General features: G+C 33.2%; 1 protein-coding gene across 1 annotated transcript; it reads right to left on the bottom strand.

Annotated features, from left to right (window-relative positions):
• Positions 1-3,961: 3,961 nt before the first annotated feature.
• LOC110116642 (tropinone reductase-like 3) lies at positions 3,962-25,431 on the bottom strand (the record flags this gene model as incomplete). The annotated part of the gene is made up of 4 exons (XM_028692311.1): positions 3,962-4,281; positions 8,105-8,107; positions 9,666-9,767; positions 25,309-25,431. Coding segments are annotated over 4 exons (408 nt in total), but the record flags the coding sequence as incomplete, so codon positions are not given.
• Positions 25,432-25,435: the final 4 nt, after the last annotated feature.

The raw sequence follows: 25,435 nt of genomic DNA, 5'->3' as shown, positions 1-25,435 counted from the left end.
GACCTTGGTTTTTGGTAATATTTACACTCTGTCAAGTTCAAGGGTATTTTATGGGTGTTCTCCTTGAGGGCATTTCTCTAAACTCACCACTCTACATCTTAATCATTTTTGTGATTCTCTCTTCCATGCATCTTCATTAAATCATGGTGATTTATGAAGTTCTAGTTCACCAAGTTCATTGACGACTGTTATTTTATTGTTCTTTATGTAATGCATGTGTTCTTATCACTGACATCAATTTAAACTCATTGTACCCTATAGGATGTTATATATGAATTTATCCATGAGTGACACCTGACCCTACTAATAACATAAAATGAGGGAAATGAGAGTCAATGAGAAACTAAGAGATCTTTGTGAACTATAAAAAAAGTATAAAGTTTAAAATATATCTCATGATCCTTCTTTATAGGTTAAGCAAGATACAAGAAAGGTTACACCTAAAAATAATAATAATACATGATAAACAAGTAAAGATTGACACAAATATGTGGATTGGGCTAAAATGTGCACACATGTAATGACCAAGTTTATATTAATTAAAGATCCATGAATGAGTTGATTAAGAATTTAATTAATCCTAATTGAAACTTTAAAGATTATTTTTTTTATGTGGCATTGTGCTTGAAAGCGCAGTAGCACTAGTTCTCAGCATGGAGAAGTTTTGGTGTCCGAGCATGGTAGCGCTAGATCTAGCACTAAGGTGCTAAACTCATGGGTTTAGAGGATTTGGATCAAGCGTTACAACACTAGTACACTAAAATGATTTTTAAAATATCTAAAGTCACTATCTTTCACCCCCATTTTTCATTAACACCCCCCGGTGTGTGCGCGCATATGAAGAGGGAGAAAAGAGATAAAGCAGGGTTCACCCGATTGTTTTCAAACACTTCAGTTACAAAGCTTTTTTTTATTGTTGTAGATGACTTTTGTCCTATGTCTATATTCAATGAATTTGAATTCTATGATATTGTCTCTCCTAAATTTGAATAAAAAATATATTTTTTTTTAATTTAATAAGTTTTCACCATGATAAGTTTTGATATATGGTAGAAATGTTGCTATTTTGCAAGTACATATTATCATATTAAATTTTCACTAAATAATTTGGCATGCATGATTTTCTATTATAAAATGAGTTGGAAAAAGTCACACGTGAAATGAGTACAAACGCATTGAATTTGTTTAGGATTATTTGACATGTATAGTAATTTTATGTCAATTTAATAAGAATTTAATGAATAGGAAATGCATAATAAAGTGATCATTAACATGCATATATATATCTTTTCAAGAATGTGAAGTATAAGATATGCATAGTGGTTACATGTGTTTAATATGGCATATATCTTAACATGATAAGGATAAGACATGCGTACATGCTACATTGTTATTATAATTCATGTGTTATATTGTGCCCCATATGTCATCATTTATATTTGAGATAAATATTGAATATAATTTTAATGTTAATACCTAAGGTTGACCGGAGCAAAATATCTTGTACATAAGAGAGAAGCTGATGGGCTTTCCTAAGGGAGGTTATATTACATTAAATTTTATAGATTATGAGCTATTTATTGGGACCTTGATTAGGTCTTGTAATTGAGCATTTTCTTTGATCTTTTTCTTGGAGTTCAGCCTTAGCTCTTGTAATTGAGATTTCAACTTGATTTTAAGGATCCACATTATGTATTACATCTTTGCTTATGCTAATACTATAATCTTATTTCCCACTTTCATGACATGCTTCCCATTGACAAGCCTCCTCTAAGAACTAAGTATATGTAATAAGAAGTAAAAATAATATGTTGCATCTAATTGAGCTATCCAAAATATCATATCATTTTCAACTAAATATGTTTCAAGGACTAGTAAATCAAATTTATACCTTCCATTTTCTTGCTCTTTTTTTTTTTTAACACAAATCCATATTCACAATTCATCTTGTTTAGTTCTATATAATCATGTAATATAAAATACCGCTAACAATGATATCTCTATATCAAATAATCTGGATAAGACTATTCCATTCTTAATATTTATGTACCATAATAATAACATTTAGTTATGTATTCCTACTATAATTAACTATTATGGACTACTTTAGATTAATATTCTTAATTTATTCCTCTTGTATATAATTACATCTTGAGATAGGATATGAAATGAGCATATACGTGAAAAGATTGGAGTAGATCCAGTAGAAGATAAGATTAGAGATAGTCACCTTAGATGGTTTGGTCACATAAAACGGCGGCCTCCCGATGACCCGATTAGAAGAGTAGAGGTATTAGATTTGACTTATGTTAAGAAAGGTAGAGGCAGACCTAAAAAGACTTGGATATAAAATATTAGGAATGGCCTTTCTTTATTAGATTTAAACGGGAATTTGACTTTTAATATGACACAATGAAAAAAAAAGAATTCATGTAGCCGACCCCACCTAGTGAGATAAAGGCTTGATGTTGTTGTTGCATATAATTACATCTTGAATTATGGTTACATAATTAATCATTGAAAAAATATGATAATAATTCATGCATGCTAAATCTTATCTTTAAATACTTAAATCAATAAAATATATGTTATAATAATTTACATTAGAGCACACACTCAAAAAATATTAAGTGGATTTTTCTTAAAAGCCCATAGTTAAGAATGCTTTTAATTGAGCATTTCTAAGATGAGTGAATTGGGAAGTTATACAAAAAAATGATAAAATTATGACATTTAGGCTTACATTTGAGACACGATTCTTATTGTTTCTTAAAGCAACTTTTTATTATAATTTTTTTTTTTACTAAGAAGTTTTAAGAAACAATAAGAAATTATTTCCAAACGAAACCCTTAGTATGTTAAGACATATTGGGTCAAATATGTTAAGTCCTTAAAGTGCATTATGATTGCAACTATCTAACTATAGAGGAAGTCTTCTACTCTACTTATGTGAAACTTGAATTTCTTAATTTGGTGAATTATTTTTTTGACCAAAGTTTTTCTACATATTTTGTTATTATCTTGCTAGTATTTTTTATTTTGTTTACATTTAGCAAAACAAGAATCCTTACCGCATTAAAAAAAATAAAAATAAAAATAAATAAAAAAAGAATCCTTACCGATTGAATAAATTGAAATTTTTTTTCTTGATTTAAATTGCTCAAAATTTTCAATAATTTCATTTAAATGACATTAAAATGTTTAAATGTTACTTCGAAAAAAATATAATTTTTTTTATAAAAATATTCACATAAAAATAAAAGAAATAATTATTATATATACTACATATTAATAGGTAATGTACAATCACATTGAGATTTGGAAAATTATTAGACATTAAGATCAAAATGATGTTAAGGTCTGTAGATTTTTTTGTCCTGTAATGTCTGGAACTTGGGATCCTCAGTAGATAATATTAATAACTTTTGAATTTTCACCTAAATTGCACCACAGGTGCGTTTGGGACAGCTTTTCAGAACTTTATATAATAAGAAAACTTCGCAATAAGATCTGTTAAGAGTGATAGTTGTAAGCTGGCAAAACTGAAATTTAAGTGACAGAGATTCAAAAGACTTAACTGAAAAATTAGAGAGGTAAACCTTTTATATCATAGAAGATTGTAAGAAAATTTAACGAGAAAATTTTTCAAAATTATTGTAGCTGCATAGAGCTTTCTCAAATTTAAGCCTTCGTTTGGGACAACTTTCATACTATTTTTTAAAATAACTTTTCAGTACAAAAATTTCAAATTCAAAAAATCTGTACTGAAAAACTGTTTTAAAAAACAAGAAGAAAATCGTTCCAAACAAAACCTAAGATTGAGAACCTTCCTGATTGTACCATTAATGGTGAGAAAAGTCGTCCCAAACGAAACCTAAGATTGAGAACTCTCACAACAAAGGCAGCTTATGTCCATTTCCTTGCAATCCAGATAGAGATTTGCAACAATTACCAATAAAACTGAAACGGAAAGGTTTAATATTTGGGGCCTTTTTATTTGAGCTTTGTAACAAAAAAATAGTTGCAATCTTATCATTACAGAAACATTATTGATTAGAGTTCAGAAGATTATGGGGTAGGATGGAGAAGTCTTGAAGATTCCTATAAAAACTCACAGAAAATGAGAGGAGAGATATCAGAGTCTGGATTGTGTACCTCCTGCAACAACAATTGTTTCTCCTGTGATATATGAGGAGTCATCAGATGCCAAGAATGCTGCAGCAGCAGCCATGTCTTCTGCCTTCCCCAACCTTTTAAGCAGCGTTTTCTCTTCGAGACTTTCTACCTTTCTTAACATAAGTCAAATCTAATACCTCTACTCTCCTAACTTGGTCATTGGAAGGCTGCCTTTTTATGTGACCAAACCATCTAAGGCGACTCTCTCTAATCTTATCTTCTACTGGAGCTACTCCAACCTTTTCACGTATATGCTCATTTCGTATCCTATCTCTAAGGGTAAAGCCACTCATCCACCTGAGCATCCTCATCTCTGTCACACTTAACTTAGTATTATGCTTCTCTTTTAATGGCCAACATTCAGCACCATAAAGCATTGCAGGCCTCACTACCATCTTATAGAATTTTTCCTAAGTTTGAGGGGTACTTTTCTATCACACAACAAACCCGATGCATTCCTCCACTTCAACCATCCAACTTGAATTCTGCTTATAATATCCCCATCTATTTCACTATCACACTGAACAATAGATCCAAGATATCTAAAACGTGTACTCTTATTAATGATTTGATTGCCCAAAGTCACAATCCCCTCACTAGGTCTATTACTACTAAAATTACACTCCATATATTCCATTTTAGATCTACTCAAGCAAAAACCTTTAGTCTCTAATGTTGACCTCCATAATTCAAGTTTACTTTCAACTCCCTCTCTAGTCTTATCAACAAGAAGAATATCATCAGCAAAAAACATACACCAAGGTACATCCTCTTGCAAATGTCTAGTGAGAACATTCATGACTAAAGTAAAAAGATATGGGCTTAAGGCTGATCCTTGATGTAACCCAACAGAAATAGGGAAATACTTGGTCAAACCACCTTGTGTTTGAACACAAGTAATAGCTTATGCATACATATCTTTAATGATTTGAATATAAGCATTATTAACTCCTTTTTTTTAATAAATATAATATTAAAAATAATTTAGAAATAATAAATAATTTAACTAGAATTTGTGCTTAAAATGATTAATATTAGGACGTCGAGAGTCAAGCATCGAAGCCGGGTATCAGGCATCGATGCCGTGTATCAGGCATCGAGAGAGATGAGAAGACAATGTTATTAAGAGTTGGGCATCGATGTTATGCAAATACGTATCGGGCGTCGATGTCAAAAGGGCGTCTGTCATCGATGTTGAGAATGTGTTGGTTGTTGATGTTAAGACGACGTCGGACAGAGATAACCTATAAAATTGTGGGTGTAGAAATTGCTCGTTGAGTATCAATATCAAGATAGTGTCAGACTTTGATGCTGAGATAGTTTTGAAATGTATATATTGTAACGATATTAGACGTCGATGCTGAGATGATATCAAACATTGTTGCGAAACCAAAGTCGCAACCCTCCAAAGAGAAATGAAAATGAAAATATTCAATGAATGGGGGTATTGAGTGCAAGCAAGGTTTAAAATTACGTAATAAGAGGCGCGCCTCAGCGCAATATGAGGCGTGCCTCTTCATTCGGCGTCGGCTTCCTTCCACATTGAGTTGTTGTTCGCCTATTGCTTGGAGTTATCTTCTACCGCGAGTTGGGTTGGAGTTATCTTCTACCGCGACCATTTTCCCTCTTTGTTAGGCGTCCGCTTCCTTGAACATTGAGAATGCAAGGTACATGCTCGGTACCACTCGGTACAACAATGTTTGGTACCACTAGGTACATGCCCGTTACCTAGCAGGTACATGCTCGATACCGAGCAGGTACATGTTCGATACCGCTCAATACATGCTCGGTACCACTCAGTACATGCTCGGCACCAAACAGGTATGTACTGAGTGGTACCGAGCGGTACATGCTCGATACCACTCGGTATCTTTCCATACCAACAACTTACAAACTTTAAAAACAAGCAGAACTTCAAAATTATTCTTACAATAAAAATTTGTTCCTTGACCCCGCGACCTAACCGGGCAGGTCAAACCCCGCCAGGGGGCAACGCCCGTTTAGACCCCCGGCAAACCGATATATTATTGTATTCATCATATTTAGTAATAGTTGTTAGTGTTAATATGCTTCTTCATGAGTGCATGCTTTGTATAATTTTTCTTAATGTATAATAAGTGAAGCATTATGTTTAGGGATTCGATATATTGCACTAATATATTCTTCTAATAAAGGAAGGTTAGAAGTAAGGATAAAGCTGCATCAGGTCATAGAAAAGATCCGGCATGGAAACATAGCACTCAGGTGGATGTAGGGGGAAGTGATAAAATATATATCTATCTAAAATATTATTATTGTGATAAAATTGTGAAGGGTGGTGTGACTAGGATGAAGGATCACCTTTCAGGATTTCACAAGAATGTTGCTCCAAAGTTCCTGATACTATAAGGGAGGAGATAAAGTCATACATGAATAAGTCTACCACATCAAAACATCTTGCACATAAGCAATTTGAGGACAAAGTTGATGTTGGCTCTTACTACGGGAATGAGCGCAGCGTTAGGAATTCATCTTCTTCGATGAAGCACATTTCATCTATGGGTGCTAGAGGGCCTATGGATCATTATATGGTGAACACATCAGAGGATAGACCTCCTACTATACAGAAGATGACCCCAGAAAATGCAAGGGAGGCACGGAGAAGAGTGTGTAAGGATATAGACAGATTCTTCTACGAAAATGCAATTCCATTTAATGTTGCAACATCACCTGCCTATTACAACATGATTCGTTCAGTTGGAGCATTTGGAAGAGGTTTCAAACCTCCTACCATGTATGATTTGAGAACATGAATTTTGCAGTTGAAAAGCACTGATAAAAGTATCGAAGAAATTAAGAGGACTTGTGTCCAAATAGGAGTAACAATTATGTCAGATGGGTGGTCTGATATTAAACATAAAAGTCTGATCAACATTCTCATTAATAATCCTCATGGTACTATGTTTTTAAGGTCAGTTGAATCATCTGACCAGGTCAAAGATGCTAAGTTCATATTTGGATTATTAGATAGTATTGTTGAGGAGGTTGAAGAATATTTGGTTGTACAAGTTGTGAAAGATAATGCAAGTGTTTACAAGGCTGCAGGTAACAAACTTATGGAGAAGAGAAAATATCTATACTGGACTACATGTGTTGCATATTGCATAGATCTAATTTTTGAGAAGCTTGGAGAGCTACCTTAATATAAGAATGTACTTACTAAAGCAAAAAAGAATAACTAAGTTTATTTAGAATCACTCTTGAGTTCTAGCTCTTATGAGGAAATTTTCAAAGAAAGAAATTTTAAGGCCAACAGCAACAAGATTTGCCACCGCTTACTTGACCTTAGAGAGCATACAGGATGCTAGATAACCTTTAGAGGCTATGTTCATATCTACACAGTGATTGAGTTGTGCTTGGACGAAGAAGGCTAAGGGAAAAGAGATTAGAAAGATTGTTTTAAATAATAGATTTTGGCAAACCACTAGACTTTTGGTTCAAGTTTTAAAGATGGTGGATGCTGAGAAGAAACCTGCAATGGGTTTTATCTACAATGAGATGGATGAAGCCAAAGAAATGATTGCCTCCAACTTAGGAGAAGAAGAGGATAACTTTAGGGAAATTTGGAATATTATTGATGATAGGTGGGAGCTACAACTTCACCGACACTTGCATGCAGCTGGTTATTACCTAAACCCTCGGTATTAATATGCAGAGAACAAGTCTACAAACCCTGAAATAAAGTTGGGATTGTATCATTGCATGGATCGGCTAATAAGTGATGCAACTGAAAAATAAAATGCTGACATGCAATTGGTACCTTTTAGGAATAAAGAATACTTCTTTGAATTACAACAAGCAAAGGATACAATTGTCAAATGATCTCCAGGTAATTTTATTTAATGTTTAAACATCTATTTAAAATTTATTTTTTTCACACTAATTAAACTCTCTTGTATAAATATTAGTTGAGTGGTGGATTCAATTTGGCAATGGGACTCCTGAATTGCAGTATTTTGCTGTGAAAATTTTGGGCTTGACATGCTCTTCATTTGGCTGTGAAAGAAATTGGAATACCTACAATCATGTACATACAAAGAGGAGAAATCACTTGTCCACATTGAGAATGAATTCATTGGTGTACATTATGTACAATAGGAAACTCATAGATAGGAATTTGAATAAAAAAAGATTAATGGATGATGAAAATCCTTTGCTTTACGAGGATGTGGCATCTAATAATGAGTGGTTTGTAGATGATAAAGTTGAAGTGATGCCGTCTGAATTACAAGATGAAGATTTAAATGTTGATTTCTTTGATAGTCTTAAAGCATCTACATCCACCACAACTCAAGAACAAATCAAAAAAAGGTATATATATATTATACTTTTCTTAGACTTTTATTAATGTATTACAATATTATTTATTTTGAGATTGTTCAAAAATATTTAGGGAATAGGAAGATAACTAATATTGAGGAAGGACCTGATTGGGAGACATTGGACTCTATAGGAGAGGAGGAATGGAAGAGAGCAGTACATCATAATAATGATTCAAATGAAGACCCACTTAGTGATGACAGTGTTGATGACTTATGAGTTCTTATGTAATATGTCATTGCTATTTATTTTTGGAATTATATGTTAATGAATATTGTAATTTGGGAAAGATGGAGTTTGAGTTGAACTATATTTCATGTTGTCTTATTATTGGGATATTTTGATTTAACTTCATATCTTGTGCATTTTAATGTTTTATATATTATTTGTTCATTAGTATATACAAAATTTATCATTTTATATTTACGCACTTTTTTTTATTTTGAGGCTTACCCCTCAAAATGCCTTGGGGCTTATGCCTCGCCTCACAAATTAAAAACGCCTTAATACCCGATTACGCAATTTTAAACATTGAGTGCAAGCGATTGATTTGATGTTGTGGATAGGAAATAAGAAAATTAGTTTTATATTTTAAATAAATAAAAAGTTTAAATACAAAAAATTCTATTTTTTAAAAAAACATAAAATATTTAAGACACGCGTGTCTAATTTGTATTTAATATTTTTTAATCGGACACATTTTCAACGTGTCTGACATGTGTCATACGCAAGTCAGACGCGTGTCGTGTCAGATACTGCACAACTTTTTTTGGAGAAGTGTTGGTGCATTATAGGCAGAAGATAGTCTACAACATTATTTGGTCACAAAAAAAACATTATATAGGATAACAAGTACAACATCTCCAAAATGTAGGGAGTAATCTATTGAAAAGCACGGAATAACACAAACTAACAAAAAAAATATCATAATCAAATGCAAGGATTGCATGGGTATTACATGAATTAAGCAAGAAAAAAAAAAGAAGACTACTTGAAATATATAATGAATTTTTAATGGAAAATAGTAAAGTTGGATAAATGATTATCCAGGAAAAGCAATTCTTAAGAAGAAATAAATTAAATAGTTAAATATGGAAGTTGTATGCAAGCGATGTGATCCAAATACTTACCAATGCTTCATCTCTTACAAGGAAATCTGCAAAGTTTGTTGGCACGAATCCTGGAGCTATACAGTTAACCCGTGTATCTGGACTCATCTCAGAAGCCAGGGCCTGCAAATATATGCAGGAAAGAAACATCAGTCAAAAGCTAAATACCAATGCCTACAGGTCCAGGATTAGAACCTGGTTTTTCAATCAATGCCTAATACTACCCAAATTGTGTAAGGGATCATTTGTTTGCCTGAACTTCAAAAAAAAAAAATTCTGTTTTCTTTTTTTTTGGTGAAAAGCCAATGACTTTTTTAGATTCAAAACTATTATTAAGGTTTAAACTCAAAGATTACCTTTAAAATCTTTCAAAAATATGAGTGAAAATAAATTCATTATTTAAAAAATACTTATTTTCTCACCAAAAGAAAATTCAAGATGGACATAAAATTAAAGATTAAGGGAATGTTTTGTTGGTTGAAAAAGGAATGTATTGTAAAAGAAATACTTTTGGTTGTTTGAATGTGTAAAATAAATGCAGGTGAATACATTTGGTTTGGTCTGAAGTAAAATGAATGTAGTATAAAGTCCAAAGATCACGTAAGCGGTTGGAGGCGGTGGGGGCGTCAGGTGGTAGCCAATGGTGACTGATGGCGAGTAGTAGTGGTGGTGTCTGGTGTCGAAGGGTGGCGATGATGGCTAGCGATTGATTGTGGCTGGCGGTGGTGGCCAGTAGTTGGAAGTAGCAACAATGACAGGTGGCAAGAGGTGGTGATTATGGCCGACGAGGGTGGCAGCAACTAGTGGAGGTGGTCGGTGGATATTGATAGGTGGTGGAGGTGGGTGGAGGCGGTGGTGGGTGTTGGTGGCTAGCAGGGCAAGAGAGGTTGTTTGTTGTGAAAACGTTTTTCGCTCAAACTTAGGCAAGTTTACTTTTATCTCAAAAATGAACTAAAAGGCTTTTACACTGCATTCTTTTTATTTTATTATGTATTCATTTTTCATCAAATCAAACAATAATATTTTTAAAACATATGTAAAAGGTTTACGTTACCACCACATTACTTCAAACCAAACAACCCCTAAGCTGAAAGAGACATGAAATTATTCTTATTAAATATAAATATTTTAGGATACCTATTAGAACCTGATCATAATAGCGGGTACATTCTTGTATTAAAAAGTTTCAAAAGGTGATAACCTAGATGTAAAATCCTTAAATGTTTTGATGTCATAAAAGTTAAGGATCCATTTTAATGGATTAAATGCAAGAAACATGGTGCAAAAGGGGCCAACAAGTAATCTAACAAAAATTTTTTTTAAAAAAAAAGTATCAGAAGCATAGACCTTCACACTCAATAACTTAGAAGCCAAGGCAATCAAGACAATGGCATTACCTCAGAAAGTGTAAGCTAAAAAATTTTCGAAGACCAATCAATAGACATTTTTTGTTTTAAAGTTTAATAGTTGTCATATTTTTTCAGCTAATGCTCTCATGTTTTTCAGTGATTAAGTTATTTATCATGCAACTAATTATAATGTGAATACTATTGCAAATCAATTAGTTCCTTCTTACACGAAGGAAATCTATATTAACTTAGATATCCAAATGACAGGTGCCTTATCTCAAATCCACGACGAGCATTTCATCACAATTGTAGATTTTCATGGCTATATGGAAACTTCAGCATAAATAATTAATGATAATAATATTTTTACAAATTTAGTGGCATATACTTAAGAAATGATTTTAAACTCCATAAATCTCTTCAAATTTCTCATAAATGTAATTATTTCATTTTCACAAAAAAAAAATAAATAAAAAAAAATCACTCCAAAGTGTCAAGGATTGAATATTCACGATAAATGCACAATTGTTCTATTGATGACCTGAATCTGGTTGTCAATTTGATGAAGCAAGGCGGCGGTTGTCTTCAAAGTAGTATGCATCATAAACCAAAGTACAACAACAACATCATCAAATATTTATCCCACAATGTGGGGTCGGTTACATGAATCTTTTCATTTCTTTTTTTCATTGTCCTGTTAAGAGTCAAATTCTCATTTAAATTTAATAAAAATATCATTTCTAATACTTTCTAACCAAGTCTTTCTAGGCCTACCTCTACCTTTCTTAATATAGATCAAATATAATACACCTACTAGCCTAACTGGATCATCAAAAAGCCAATGTTTTATGTGATCAAACCATCTAGGGAGACTCTCTGTAATCTTATCTGTCATTGAAGCTACTCCAACCTTTTCACATATATACTTGTTTCACTTTCTATCTCTAAGAGTGAAACCACTCATCCACCTAAGCATTTTGATCTCTTCAACACTTAAACTTAATTTTATGCTTATCTTTAATGATCAATATTTTACGTCATAAAGCATGGCAGGTCTCACCACCATCTTATAGAATTTCCTCTTAAGTTTGAGGGTTACTTTTCTATCACACCAACAAGTTTGATGCATTCCTCCACTTCAACCATCTAACTTCAATTCTACTAATAATATATCTATCTATTTCACCATCAATTTGAACTATAGACCCAAGATATCTAAAATGTATAGTCTTTTTAATGATTTGATCCCCTCACAAGATATATTACTACTAAAATTACACTTCATGTATTCTATTTTAGATCTACTCAAACGAAAACCTTTAGACTCTAAGGTTGACCTCCATAATTTAAGTTTACTTTTAACTCCCACTCTAGTCTTATCAACAAGAAGAACATTCTCAACAAAATGCATACACCAAGATAACCCTCTTACAAGTGTATAGCAAGAACATCGATGTCTAAAGCAAAAAGAAATGGGCTTAATGTTGATCTATGATATAATCCAACTGAAAAAGAAAAATACTCAGTCAAATCACCTTGTGTTGAACACAAGTAACAACTCTTACATATATATCCTTAATGATTTGAAATATAAGCATTATTAACTCTTGCTTTTCTATAACTCTCATAGCACTTCTCTTGGACTTTATCATATGCTTTCTCTAAATCAATAAGCATCATACGTAAATCCTCCTTATTCTCCCTATACTTCTCAATCAAAACTCTTAATAAATGTATAGCTTCCAATAATAGACCTACCCAGCATGAATCAAAAATGATTTCGAGAAAAAATAGCATCATGTTGTAACTTGTGCTCAATAACTCCCTCTCATAGTTTTAATGTATGACACATTACCTTAATTCCTTTATCATTTTCACACTCTTGTGGATCACCTTTCTTTTATAAATAGGAATCAACACACTCCTTCACTCTTTTGACATCTTTTAGTCTTCAAAATAATATTGAAAATTTTCGCAAGCTAAGAAATTCCTTCATCTTAAGCATTTCTATACACCTCTATTGAAATATCATTAGGTCAACAATTTTTTCACACTTCATTTTCTTTAAAGTCTCTCTAACTTCGGTTTACTAAAATGAAAACAACAACATCAAGCATTTGTCCCACTAAGTGAGGTCAGCTACATGAATCATTTTTCTTCATTATGTCCTATAAAAAGTCAAATTCTCATTTAAATCTAATAAAGAAAAATCATCTTTAATATTTTCTAACCAAGTACTTTTAGGTCTATGTCTACCTTTCTTAACATAAGTCAAATCTAATACCTCCACTTTCCTAACTGGGTCATAAGAAGGTTGCCGTTTTATGTGACTAAACCATCTAAGGTGACTCTCTCTAATCTTACTTCCACTGGAGCTACTCCAACCTTTTCACGTATATGCTCATTTCGTATCCTATCTCTAAGAGTAAAGACACTCATCCACCTAAGCATCCTCATCTCTGCAACACTTAACTTATATTATACTTCTCTTTTAATGGCTAATATTCGACACCATAAAGCATTGCAGGTCTCACCACCATCTTATAGAATTTTCCCTTAAGTTTGAGGGGGACTTTTCTATCACACAACAAGCCCGATGCATCCCTCCACTTCAACCATCCAACTTGAATTCTGCTGGTAATATCCCCATCTATTTTACTATCACTTTGAAAAATAGATCCAAAATATCTAAAACATGCACTCTTATTAATGACTTCATCGCTCACAGTCACAATCCCCTCACTAGGTCTATTACTACTAAAATTACTCTCTAAATATTCAATTTTATATCTACTCAAGTGAAAACCTTTAGACTCTAAGGTTGAAATCCATAATTCATCAACAAAAACCATACACTAAGGTACATCCTCTTGCAAATGTCTAGTGAGAACCTTTAGACTCTAAGGTTGACCTCCATAATTCATCAATGAAAAACATACACTAAGGTGTATTCTCTTGCAAATGTCTAGTGAGAACATCCATGACTAATGAAAAAAGATATAGGCTTAAAGATGATCCTTGAAGTAATCCAACAGAAATAAGAAAATACTTGGTCAAAGCACCTTGTGTTTGAACACAAATAATAGCTCATGCATATATATCTTTAATGATTTGAATATAAACGTTATTAACTCCTTTCTTTTCAAGAACTCTCCATAACACTTCTCTTGGAACTTTATCACTCTATTTAAAATTGCGCAATAACAGGCGCGCCTCACGCCTCTGCACAATTTGACCCAAAACCGCCTCGAGGCTTATGCAATTCCTCTCCTGGCTGAGGCGCGCCTCAGAGGCGCAATTGCGCAATTCTGGCAGAGGCATGTAGGGGTGTCAATTCGGGTCAGCGGGTCGGGTTCGGGTCGAACCCGAAACTGACCCAGCACTGTTCGAGTCAACCCGAACCCGACCCGTTTTTAAAAACGGGTCAGGTTTCCGAACCCGAACCCGACCCGACACAAATGACCCGAAGTTGACCTAAAATTGCTAATTTTCGGGTCAAAATCGGGTCAATATTCGATTTTCGGGTCAAAATCAGTTCAATATTCAATTTTGGATTTTTGCTTTAGGAAACATGGTTAGAGGCAAAGAAAAGGCGAATATGTCATTACGGCGTGACCCTTCTTGGAAATATAGTATGCAAATTGACGTAGGAGGAGGCGAGAAGACGTATGTGTATTTAAAATGCAATTTTTGTGAGAAAGTGGTGAAGGGAAGAGTAACCCGCATGAAAGAACACTTATCATGCCTCATAAGAACGTAGCACCGTGTGCAAAAGTGCCGGACAATGTGAAGGATGAAATAATTTCTTACATGAAGAATGTTGGGCCTCACTTGTTCTTCTTCTGGGTGTAAGCAAAACTAGAGTACATATAGTCAAGTGCAAATAAAGAGAAGAAATCAGCTATCAATACTCAGAATAAACTCTCTCGTATATATTATGCACAACAAGAGGTTAAGAGATAGGAGATTGAAGAATAAGGGGTTGAAGGATGATGAGGACCCGTTGGTGCGTGATGATGTGTCATCTGATAATGAGTGATTCATAGATGATGAAACAGATTTGTCATTATCAAACTTACAGCTAGAGGATCTAAGTGTGGATGTCTTGAGAGGCGAAACAGATCAAGTGGGCACATCCACTAGTACCACACCACACACATCCACTAGCACTACAGCACAGCAATCAAGTAAAGGTATTCAACAACTTCTTATATGCTATTGCATTATATTTATATCAAGTGAGCAATTAACATGATAATGATCTTTTCTCTTATTGAACAGGGAAGAGAAAAGTGAGTCATATTGAAGATGATAATGATATGACATTCATAAATACAATTGGAGAAAAAGATTCTCTTGAAGACCCATTTAGTGATGAGATATGATTGCATTTTATATGTTCTTTGTACTTTGGGAGTTTTGTTAAACTAATATTTTGTGATTTTGTACTTTGGGACATGATTTTATTGCATCTATTTTCTTACTTTCCATTATTTTCATATATCATTTAGATGTTTTTATTGTAAGATAGAATATTGCTATCATTTACCTGCTAAAACTCTTAATTTCTCATTTACGCAATTTTGTGTCCGTGAGGCTTACGCCTCAGGCTGCCTCGAGGCTTACGCCTCGCCTCACGGACGAAAACCGCTTCGAGGCTTAATTACGTAATTTTAAACCTTGCTTTATCATATGCTTTTTCTAAATCAATAAATATCATATGTAGATCCTCCTTATTTTCTTTATATTTCTCCATCAAACCTCTCAATAAATGTATGGCTTCCATAGTAGATCTACCCGGCATGAATCCAAATTGATTTTAAGAAACATTAGTATCACGCCGCAACATACGCTCCATAAGTTGCTCCCATAGTTTTAAAGTATGACAGATTAACTTAATTCTTCTATAATTCGCACAATCTTGTGCGTCACTTTTATTTTTAAAAATAGGAATTAACACAATCATTCTCCACTCATCTGACATATTTTTAATCTTCAAAATAGAATTAAAAAGTTTAATAAGTCAAAAAATTTCTTCATCTCCTAAGCATTTACACATCTCTATTGGAATATCATCAGGTCCAACAGCTTTTTCACCCTTCATTTTCTTTAAAGCCTCTCTAACTTCGATTTTACCAATATGCCGATAAAAAAATATTTATTTTCATTTAGGGTGCTAAGGTCACTAAATTCAATCGTATTTTCACATTCTTCATTAAAAAATTTAGCAAAACATTTCATCCACCTTTGTTGAATATCATCCTCTAAGAAAAGTACTTTTGTTTTTCATCCTTAATACACTTCACTTGAACTAAATCCTTATTACTCCTATCTCTTTGTTTGGCTAACTTAGACATATCTTTCACCTTCCTTAGTATCTACTTTATTAAATAAATCATTAAAAGCTAAGATCTTTGCATCGCATATTGCTTTCTTAGATTTTTTACGCGCCTCTTTATATATATTTCAATTATCCGAATTTTTATATTGAAACCAAGATTTATAATAAATCTTCTTATTTCTTATATTTTATTGCACATTTGGATTGCACCACTAACTACTTTTATTATAGGGCGTTTTTCTCTTTGTTACTCCAAGTACATCTTTTGCAGTATTCTTAATATCCCTAGTCATTTTTTTCACATAACATTATCATCCTCATGTACAGACAAAATATTAAGAACTAAAATCTTACTCTCAAAAATATTTTTGTTCATATTTCTTAAATGTCCCCATCTAATCCTAGAATATCATTTTACTTTATTTTATATTTTCTATCCCTTTATCTTAAAGTCCAAAATTAATAATCGATGATGGGCACATATATTTTCACTGAGGAATAACTTTACAATCTTTGCAAGCTAAACAATCTAACTTTCTTATAAGAAAATAATCAATTTGAGTTTATTATATCATTTTTAGAAGTGATGAGATGCTCATCTCTTTTCTGAAATAAGGTATTAGCAATTAAAAAATCATAAGCTAAAGAAAAATCTAATATGGTCTTATCACCTTCATCTGTCGTTCTAAACCCATGGCCGCCAAGAATGTTTTTAAAATCATTTATCTCTCTACCAACATGTCCTTTTAAATCTCCTCCAATAAAAACTCTTTCTTGAAGAGGTATCTTTTGTATTGATTTCTTCTAAATCATTCCAAAATTTTAATTTTGAACTCATATCCAAACTTACTTGAGGAGCATAAGCACTTATAATATTGAAAATCTTAGCATCAACACCAATCTTTAAAGCTATAATTCTATCCCCAATTTTATTAATTTTTATAACATTATCCTTCAAATTTTATCTATGATCACACCTACCCCATTTCTAGTACGACTCATACCCGAATACCATAGTTTAATTCCTAAACTATCAATCTCCTTAGTCTTTTCTCTAATTCATTTAATTTGTTGAATGCATAGAATATTTATCTTCCAATGAATCATACTATCTATTAATTCCATTAATTTTCCTATAAGAGAACATATATTCCAAGTGCATATCCTAATTTTAATTTCATGGACTAGCTTCTTTGCCCACATCTGTCCTTGATGTGGAATCCCTTGCCTATTTAACACTGCACCCGGGCGCCGGTGTGTAGCGACACTTGTATACTTGTAGCTATATTCAAGCCATACAACGCGTCGCTTTGAAGGAACATCCTAGCATTAACACAATTTTTTAAGGGACTAATGTCATGATTATTCAACAAATTTTATGCTGGTTGTCGACTACCTAATGCAACCCTCCACTTTTCTCATCCAGGACTTGGGACCTGGCAACGGTGGTGTTTACTAAAATGACGAAAAAAATAAAAATATATATTTTCATTTAGGGTACTAAGGTCACTGATGTCAATCATATTCTTACAATCTTTATTGAAAAGCTTATCGAAATATCTTATCCACATTTGTTGAATATTCTATTCTAATAAAAGCACTTTTTAATATTAATCATTAATGCACTTCACTTGAACTAAGTCCTTAATTATATCTCTTTGCTTGGCGAATTATACATATATCTTTTGCTCTCCTTAGTATCTAATATATTATATAAATCATTAACAACTAAAATAACTTATACATACATCATAAACCAAAGTGATTTTCAAAAAATTGCTTAGCAGGAATTATTTTCCAAGATAATTAAGCAAGGGAGTCCAAAGTGTAATCAAATGTTTCAAAAATATAGAAAAGATGCTTCTAATAATGTTTTGTTGGCACACATTGAAGACCATTGCCAATGAGAACCTATTTACCACAGCAAACATATAGTTATAACAACTTCAGGTCATTGGCAATCCTTCCAAAAAGTTAATGGACATACTGCATTGCTCGAGTCGGAATTAACAATGGCATGTATATTACTTGCTTCTGGTTTGAGGCCATTGATTTGCAATAGTGTACACATCCTCTCAGGAATTTGGCTACAAAATGCATCCTCAACCAATAAATATATCATCACAAAATGATAAGTGTTTTTTGTCAGTATAAAATGTTAGGATGGTGATATAATTTTTTAGCACAACCAAATGAAGATGAAGAATGAACAAGCTAAAGATCACAATCATAAGACACAAGTTTTCATGGTTATGTAATATTCACCGATGTCCACGAGCACACAAAAATCAAATATTTCATTAAACTTTAAAAGAAGAATTCAAAGGTTTATTTTCATACAAACAAAGATGTGAAAAAAAAATATATCATTTTCTCTATGTTAATGAATAAGAGCAAACACAACCACCTACTGCAAGAATGGGGGCTAAACATGGAGAAAAATATGTTGTTGCTGTTATCACTGTTTCTGTTCTCGACTGCAAGGACTTCCTATTTCTCCTCTACTGCCAAAGCTTTCCTTTCTTTAGTTAGAAGCTTAAGCTCTTCTTTTCTCTCTCTTACCCTATTCTTCCTATTTTCTTGTGGTTATAGGATGCTTAAACACAATGGAACCATCTCCTTGTATAGTACTAAAAGGTGGTCGGTAGCAGGCTAGAATTTATAAGATAGAAGGTTATAAGTATCATTATGATAATGCTGGGTGGAAGATGATAGGTATTAAGTTTATAAAACTTGGAGGGTTGTAGGTAAAAGCTTGTAGGAGTTTGGTAAAAAAATTAATTTTCATATCTTAACACAGAGTATCCAACCATCTTAAAAATGCGGCCTCTGTGATCCATTTTATTCAAAACCTCTTTTAGGAACACATTTGGTTCCCTTCATACAACAATCCTTCATCTAGGTATCCTTCCAAAACATCAAAGTGATTGCCAAGCTGGTACAAGTTAGTGGAGTGGTTTATGGTTAGCACGCAACAATTTCTTTCCCGTATAATTAAGGTCACCAATACTTTATAGCTGGTTGAAGTATGCAAATTCTTTATCAAAAGTCGGATAGTTCTTTGAGCATCCTTTAGTAGCTCTGAATCATTGTAAGACTTCTTTCTTGCATCAGGATAGCACCTTGTGCATATCCAAAAGCATCAAACTTGACCTTGAATGATCACTAAATATTTTAAAGCTAGAACCACAACTCGCTCATCCTGCTTGTAAAAAGAAAAGTGATGTTCTCATTTTTCCTCTCAAGGAGAATTTCGGATTGGCTTTAGTCAACAACGGTAAGTTGAAGATAAATCTTCTTATGTACTAATAAGCTCCCATTAAGCTTCACAGTAAAATTTCATGATTAAGGCTAGTCATTGAAGTCCTTAATCTTCTCAGAATCAAGCATGATTTCCCATTAAAGAGATTACAGTCGTCTTCTTAGAGTCACATTTTTTTCATATTCAAATAGAGTTGATTATTCTTTTGAAGGTTGGACACTTTCGGTATATATTTAAGAAGTTCCTCTTCCGTCTTGATGTAGATGAGAATGTCATTGAGGTAAACAATCAAAAAAATTTCTCTAAAAGTCTAAAAATGAAGCTCATGAGATGCATAAATTTTATTGGAACATTAAAGAGACCAAACGATACGAACATCCACTTATATAGTCCTTATATATGATTTCAAGCATAATTATTTGCGTATCTTCTGCTTGTTCAAACTTCATGATGGATAGATTGAGGGTATGTTTGGGACAACTTTTTCATTGCTTTTATTTTCATGTCATAACTGCAATTTTGTTTAGCTATTATTTTATTGCTGCTTTCTCACTCCTTTTTAAAAAAATTTATGATGAAAAGTTATTTTTGAAACCAAAGTTGCTAATATGTGATATCTTCAAGAAAGCAATTGTTCAACTTTTTTTAAAATATAACATATTTATATTATCCACATAAGCTTTCAAAAAAATTATTTTCCCCACAACAGCTTTATAACCACCTTTAAAAAATGTTGTAGTTATTCCAAATAGACCCGGATTTAAATCTAACTTAAAGAAGATGGTTGCATCCACTAGAAAGTGCAAAAAGTTATCAACTCAAGGAAGTATCCCTTCTTTATATTGAATTGATTTGTTGCTCAATAGTCTATGTACATCAGCCAACTATCATACTTCTATGGCACGACACCATTATAAATGGAGATTGCTATGATGAGTTGCACAGCTTGAAGGCACCGTAATCTAACAACTTAAGCGATTTGCTTTATGATCCCCTCCAACATTCAGCTTGTGGTGCATCATAAAGTTAGGAAGAGAGGAAATTGAGAGAATTTGAATTTCATGCTCACAGCTCAATGAGGAGGCATCTATCTCAGTTCGAGGAAAACCTCTTGGTAATATTCGACCAATTTTTGTAGTCTCACTCCCCAAGAGCCAGAGATGATGCTTTTCCTTTCTGTTCCACTTTGACCATCTTAAATTATTCTCGGACCATACTACTTGAATTGCAATCAGGCTTTTCCTATTAGATGAACAACAAAATTTAGCATGGGCATGCTTTTATGATTCTTTTCACTTGTGCAACTGCTAACATAACGAGGATGGCATCGCTTGCTCTTATTAATAGCATAGTTGATATGAACTTTATAGAGGAGATATTATTGAATGAAGAAGATATTCTTTTAGTCTCATAACTATGGCCTACTAAACATAATTCAAAAAATGTCAAGAGATCAATTTATGCATCACCTTGTTGAAGCATTCTAGAGTAAGGGTGTCAATTTCGGGTCACGGGTCGGGTTCGGGTCGAACCCGAAACTGACCCGGCACTATTCGGGTCAGCCCGAACCCGACCTGTTTTTAAAAACGGGTCGGTTTTCCGGACCCGAACCAGACCCGCTTCGGGTCCGGGTCAACCCGACACGACCCGAATGACCCGTTTCCAACAAAAAATAGCTAATTTTCGGGTCAAAACGGGTCAATATCCTCTTTTCGGGTAAAAAAACGGGTCAAAATCAGATCAATCTCGGGTTGTCGGGTCAAAATCGGGTTTTCGGGTCAATTTCGGGTCAAAGGGTTAACCCGAACCCGACCCGATTTTCGAAACGGGTCGAAATGATGAACCCAAACCCGACCCATTTCGGGTTCGGGTTGACCCTACCCGAAATTTTCGGGTCGGATTCGAGTCGGGTTTTCGGGTCGTGTCAAATATTGACACCCCTATTCTAGAGTAATGCTAAAGTGAATACATCACTGAAAATTGTTTCACATCATCTAGTCCTTCTGAATTTATTTGAGTATAACGTTGTGGATAAGGAGTCATCTAAAATTTTAAAATCCCAACTGCTTAATTAGGCTCTTCGAGATTAGTTTCTTCTTGCTAACCAAATTGAACATGTTGTTGACTGCTTGTTGCGTGACTTGGATAAGAAAGGTGAAGTGTTCTTAGACACAAAAAGGTCTCATGTCGAACTCAATTCTAACATATTTAGCATTGCCATCAAGAAAACGCTAGAAGCTAGTTGATTCACCAACTACAATGATTGTTCCAATTCGGTCGCAGTACATGTTTTCTTTCCATTGGCATCTTTCTTGAACTTCTCCATAAAGATTTCAAATGAAGCTTTCGAAAAAAAAGTGAGATCCAAAACCTATGGCAAATACAAAAAAGCAAGAAGAATATCTCTCTTCCTAGAACTCTCGCTCTCTAATCTATCTCTACCTTCAAGAAGATCAAAGACCAACTAGATAAAGACCATTCAACATTACTACCATACAATGCCCCTTTTTCTAAAATGACCAGACTATTGGTTACCAAAGGCATGAAGGTTGCTATAAAAAGTCAAGGATTTGATTATGAATGTTCCAAACTTAGTTACAGGAAAGACGGCGCCAACTTAAACACTTAGAGCCAGGTTGCAACTTGATATGCCTAATAATAAACAACTCGACAAGAAGACTTTGTCTCTTAGCAAAAGAGTTGTCTAGATAATATTTATTCCTCTCAGACTCTAATTCCATTCGGCACCTCTTGGTAGCCATCTCAGTCATTCTTACTTTGCATCCTCTTAGAAAATCATGTGATCCCCAAATTATCTTGCATGTTCCAATAGAATTATTTCATATAAGTTTGATTAGAGTTGGCGATAATGTTCACAACTTATAAATCAATGTAAGTTTTAGCAAAGTCCAAGTCCCCAAGAAAAATGAGAGATTCTACTAAATTTCAAATCGTGAATATTTTAATTTCAACATGTGCAGAAAGAAAATCAACAAAGAGCATAACTACCCTGCCAAAAACATGAAATATGAAACAGCATGCTAGTTCAGATTTTTTATTGCCTACATGAGGAGATGAAATAATTCTATTTTTTCTACAACAAAACTGAATTATGCTTTTTTTCTAATATTCAAATAAGCATACAAACGAAAATGGCCAAAAATATTTTTGCAAACAATAATAATATCTCATGAGAAATCAATTGCATAAATGGAAGTAAGGATTCATAATGCAAACCACAAATAGATGGGGTATGACTGCTGATAATTATGACAATAATGAACCATGAAATTGATCATAGAAGAGAGGAAGTCAAATCAAATGTGGCTATAAAAATGGTGAAAAATGATGAAGGATTTATTGAACTGAAACTGAATGATTAAAACAGAGGATGTAAAAAAAAATCTATCATCCAACCACTTGTAGTTAAGTATTCCTTATCACGCACGCTAGTAAAGGAAGCATTATTTGGGATATTTGACTTTGAAGCTATGTAGCACCGATACTTCTATTCAAGAGGCATGCTATATCGGACACGCGTCAGATACAGATACGCATCAGATATGGCACGGATACATGTCGGATACGACTTTGTCGTGTCCAATTAAAGCATTATTTAAATCTATCTTCATTGTAGGCTCGGTACAAAAATTACTCTACAATGGGCTAAAGATCTAGTTTATGTGTATATAAACCTTCGGCTTCTCTCAAGGAAAACTCCAACTTATATGGAAGGAGACAACATGATGTGGGATGTTGCTGAAGATGGATTTAATCTCTTGAGGATATGGGAATATTAGAAATTGTTAATCTTTCATTTGATTAGCCTGAATTGGAAGCTATGATATTTATTGAAGATGATATAGAAGTTCAATGACAAACCACTAAAGAAGCTAATCATATCATTCATTCTATTGAATAGTTGAAACTTCATGTGTTAGATAATTTATGTTTTTGTTTTTGTTGTTGTACTAGACATTTAAATATTTAATACTTACTTTTATTTTGATATTATAAGATACAATGTTACAAATGATGTTGCTTTCATTTTTATTTTTTTTTTTGTCATTTCAAATATTACGCTTTGACTTCTTTCTTAATTTTTATGTATGATTTATATATTATAATGTCTTATCCGTGTCGTACCCGTATCATGTATTTTTAAGAATTAACGTGTCCCATATCTGTATCGTGTTGTATCCTTGTCGTTGTATCCGTATCGGTGCAGCATAGCTTTGAAGCTAAACCATTTATAATTTTCAAACTTGTGGCACTGTAATTTGTTGTGTAAGAACCATAGGTTTCAATGCAGACAATTTTTTAATCAACTTTATTCATGATAAGAGGGCACTTTAAAAACTTGAAATAATTGCATTCTGCAAAAGATATGTCTAAAGTTTTTTTCTTTTTAATTTACTTCATTTCCTGATTAAAGGGTATATCATTATTCTTACTCATCAAAATATCATTTCTATTTTTTCTTGTTTTCATTTGTCATGTTTGATTTTGTGGATGTAGATTTCTTATTGATTTTACACATTAAGGTTGATTTAGGGGCACTTTGCTTTGCTAAAAAAGGAATGCAGAGTAAAAATAATGCAATATAAAATAGAATTTAGGTGTTTGGTTGGATGAAAATGAAATGTAATGTAAAATTTAATTAAATTCCTTTTTTACTTCTTAGTTCATTTTTTATGTATAGTAAACTAGCACAATTTTATCTAATTTTTTTTACCAACAGACAACTGCATTGTCGCCGCCCACCACCGCCTCCCACTGTTGGCCAATTGCTCGCCAACTATCGACACCCACAAGCAGCCGCCACTGACACCTGTTGACCCTCGGCCATTGCCAACAATCGTCGGCTTGTCATCCACCACCACCACCAACACATGTCAACGGCCACTAAATTTTTTTACTTTACATGTATTCAATTTACTTCAAGCTAATAAAGAAAATAATCTATTGCATTCTTTTTACACTCATCCAAATAAGCTCAAACGTTTCAAATACTCTACATTCCTTTTAAACTGCATTTTGTTTACTTTGCATTCATTTGTCAACACACCAAACTATCCCTTAAGGATAAATAATTCCCCTTACATATTAATTGAATATATTTTCTTAAATACAAATTCATGACAGCTAAAATCTTTTCTGACATAGATAGAACATCTTGACCTGGCTTCTATCATTTCTATTTAAAAAAAGGAATTAGGATGACTTATGATGACGCTTGACAATCATAGAATAGCCCAAAGATAATCCACTAATATATAATCCAATACGCTAATTAAAATTGTACAGATAATTGCACCATACTCAATAAAACTTTGAAGAAAAATACTATCAATTTAAAATGCAGAAGCTTTCTAGGACTTTCTTTTCATTGTACCCTTCCCTGGCTAGGTATCTAGTTGTGTCTCTGCAAAGATAATGATAAGATGATAACCATTCAAAGTAAATTTTATTTAAACTGAAGCTAGACAAAATGCATCATAAATCTGGAGCAAGGTTTTTAGAGGGTTGAAAAAGTAAATATATTAAATTTTGAATTTCCTTTCAAAATCTAATCATTCCACATAGAAACTAGTATCATCAATACAAGAAGTGGATAATAATAGATGCTTAAAGACACATTATGAACAAATAATTATAAGTAGTTTGCATCCTTGAAATAGAAAAATAACCACACAAAGTGCAACAAACAACCTTTGTCAACCCAAAAAGAGCTGTTTTAGTGACCCCATACATAGCCAGCCCTTGCCCTGGATTGTATCCAGCAATAGAAGAAATAAAGATGATAGATGAACCTTTCTTCAGGTAGGATGCAGCAGCC

Source organism: Dendrobium catenatum, unplaced genomic scaffold, assembly GCF_001605985.2.
Source record: "Dendrobium catenatum unplaced genomic scaffold, ASM160598v2 original_scaffold_169934, whole genome shotgun sequence".
NCBI classification, from domain to species: domain Eukaryota; kingdom Viridiplantae; phylum Streptophyta; class Magnoliopsida; order Asparagales; family Orchidaceae; genus Dendrobium; species Dendrobium catenatum.
This window is presented reverse-complemented; position numbering and strand designations above follow the sequence as displayed.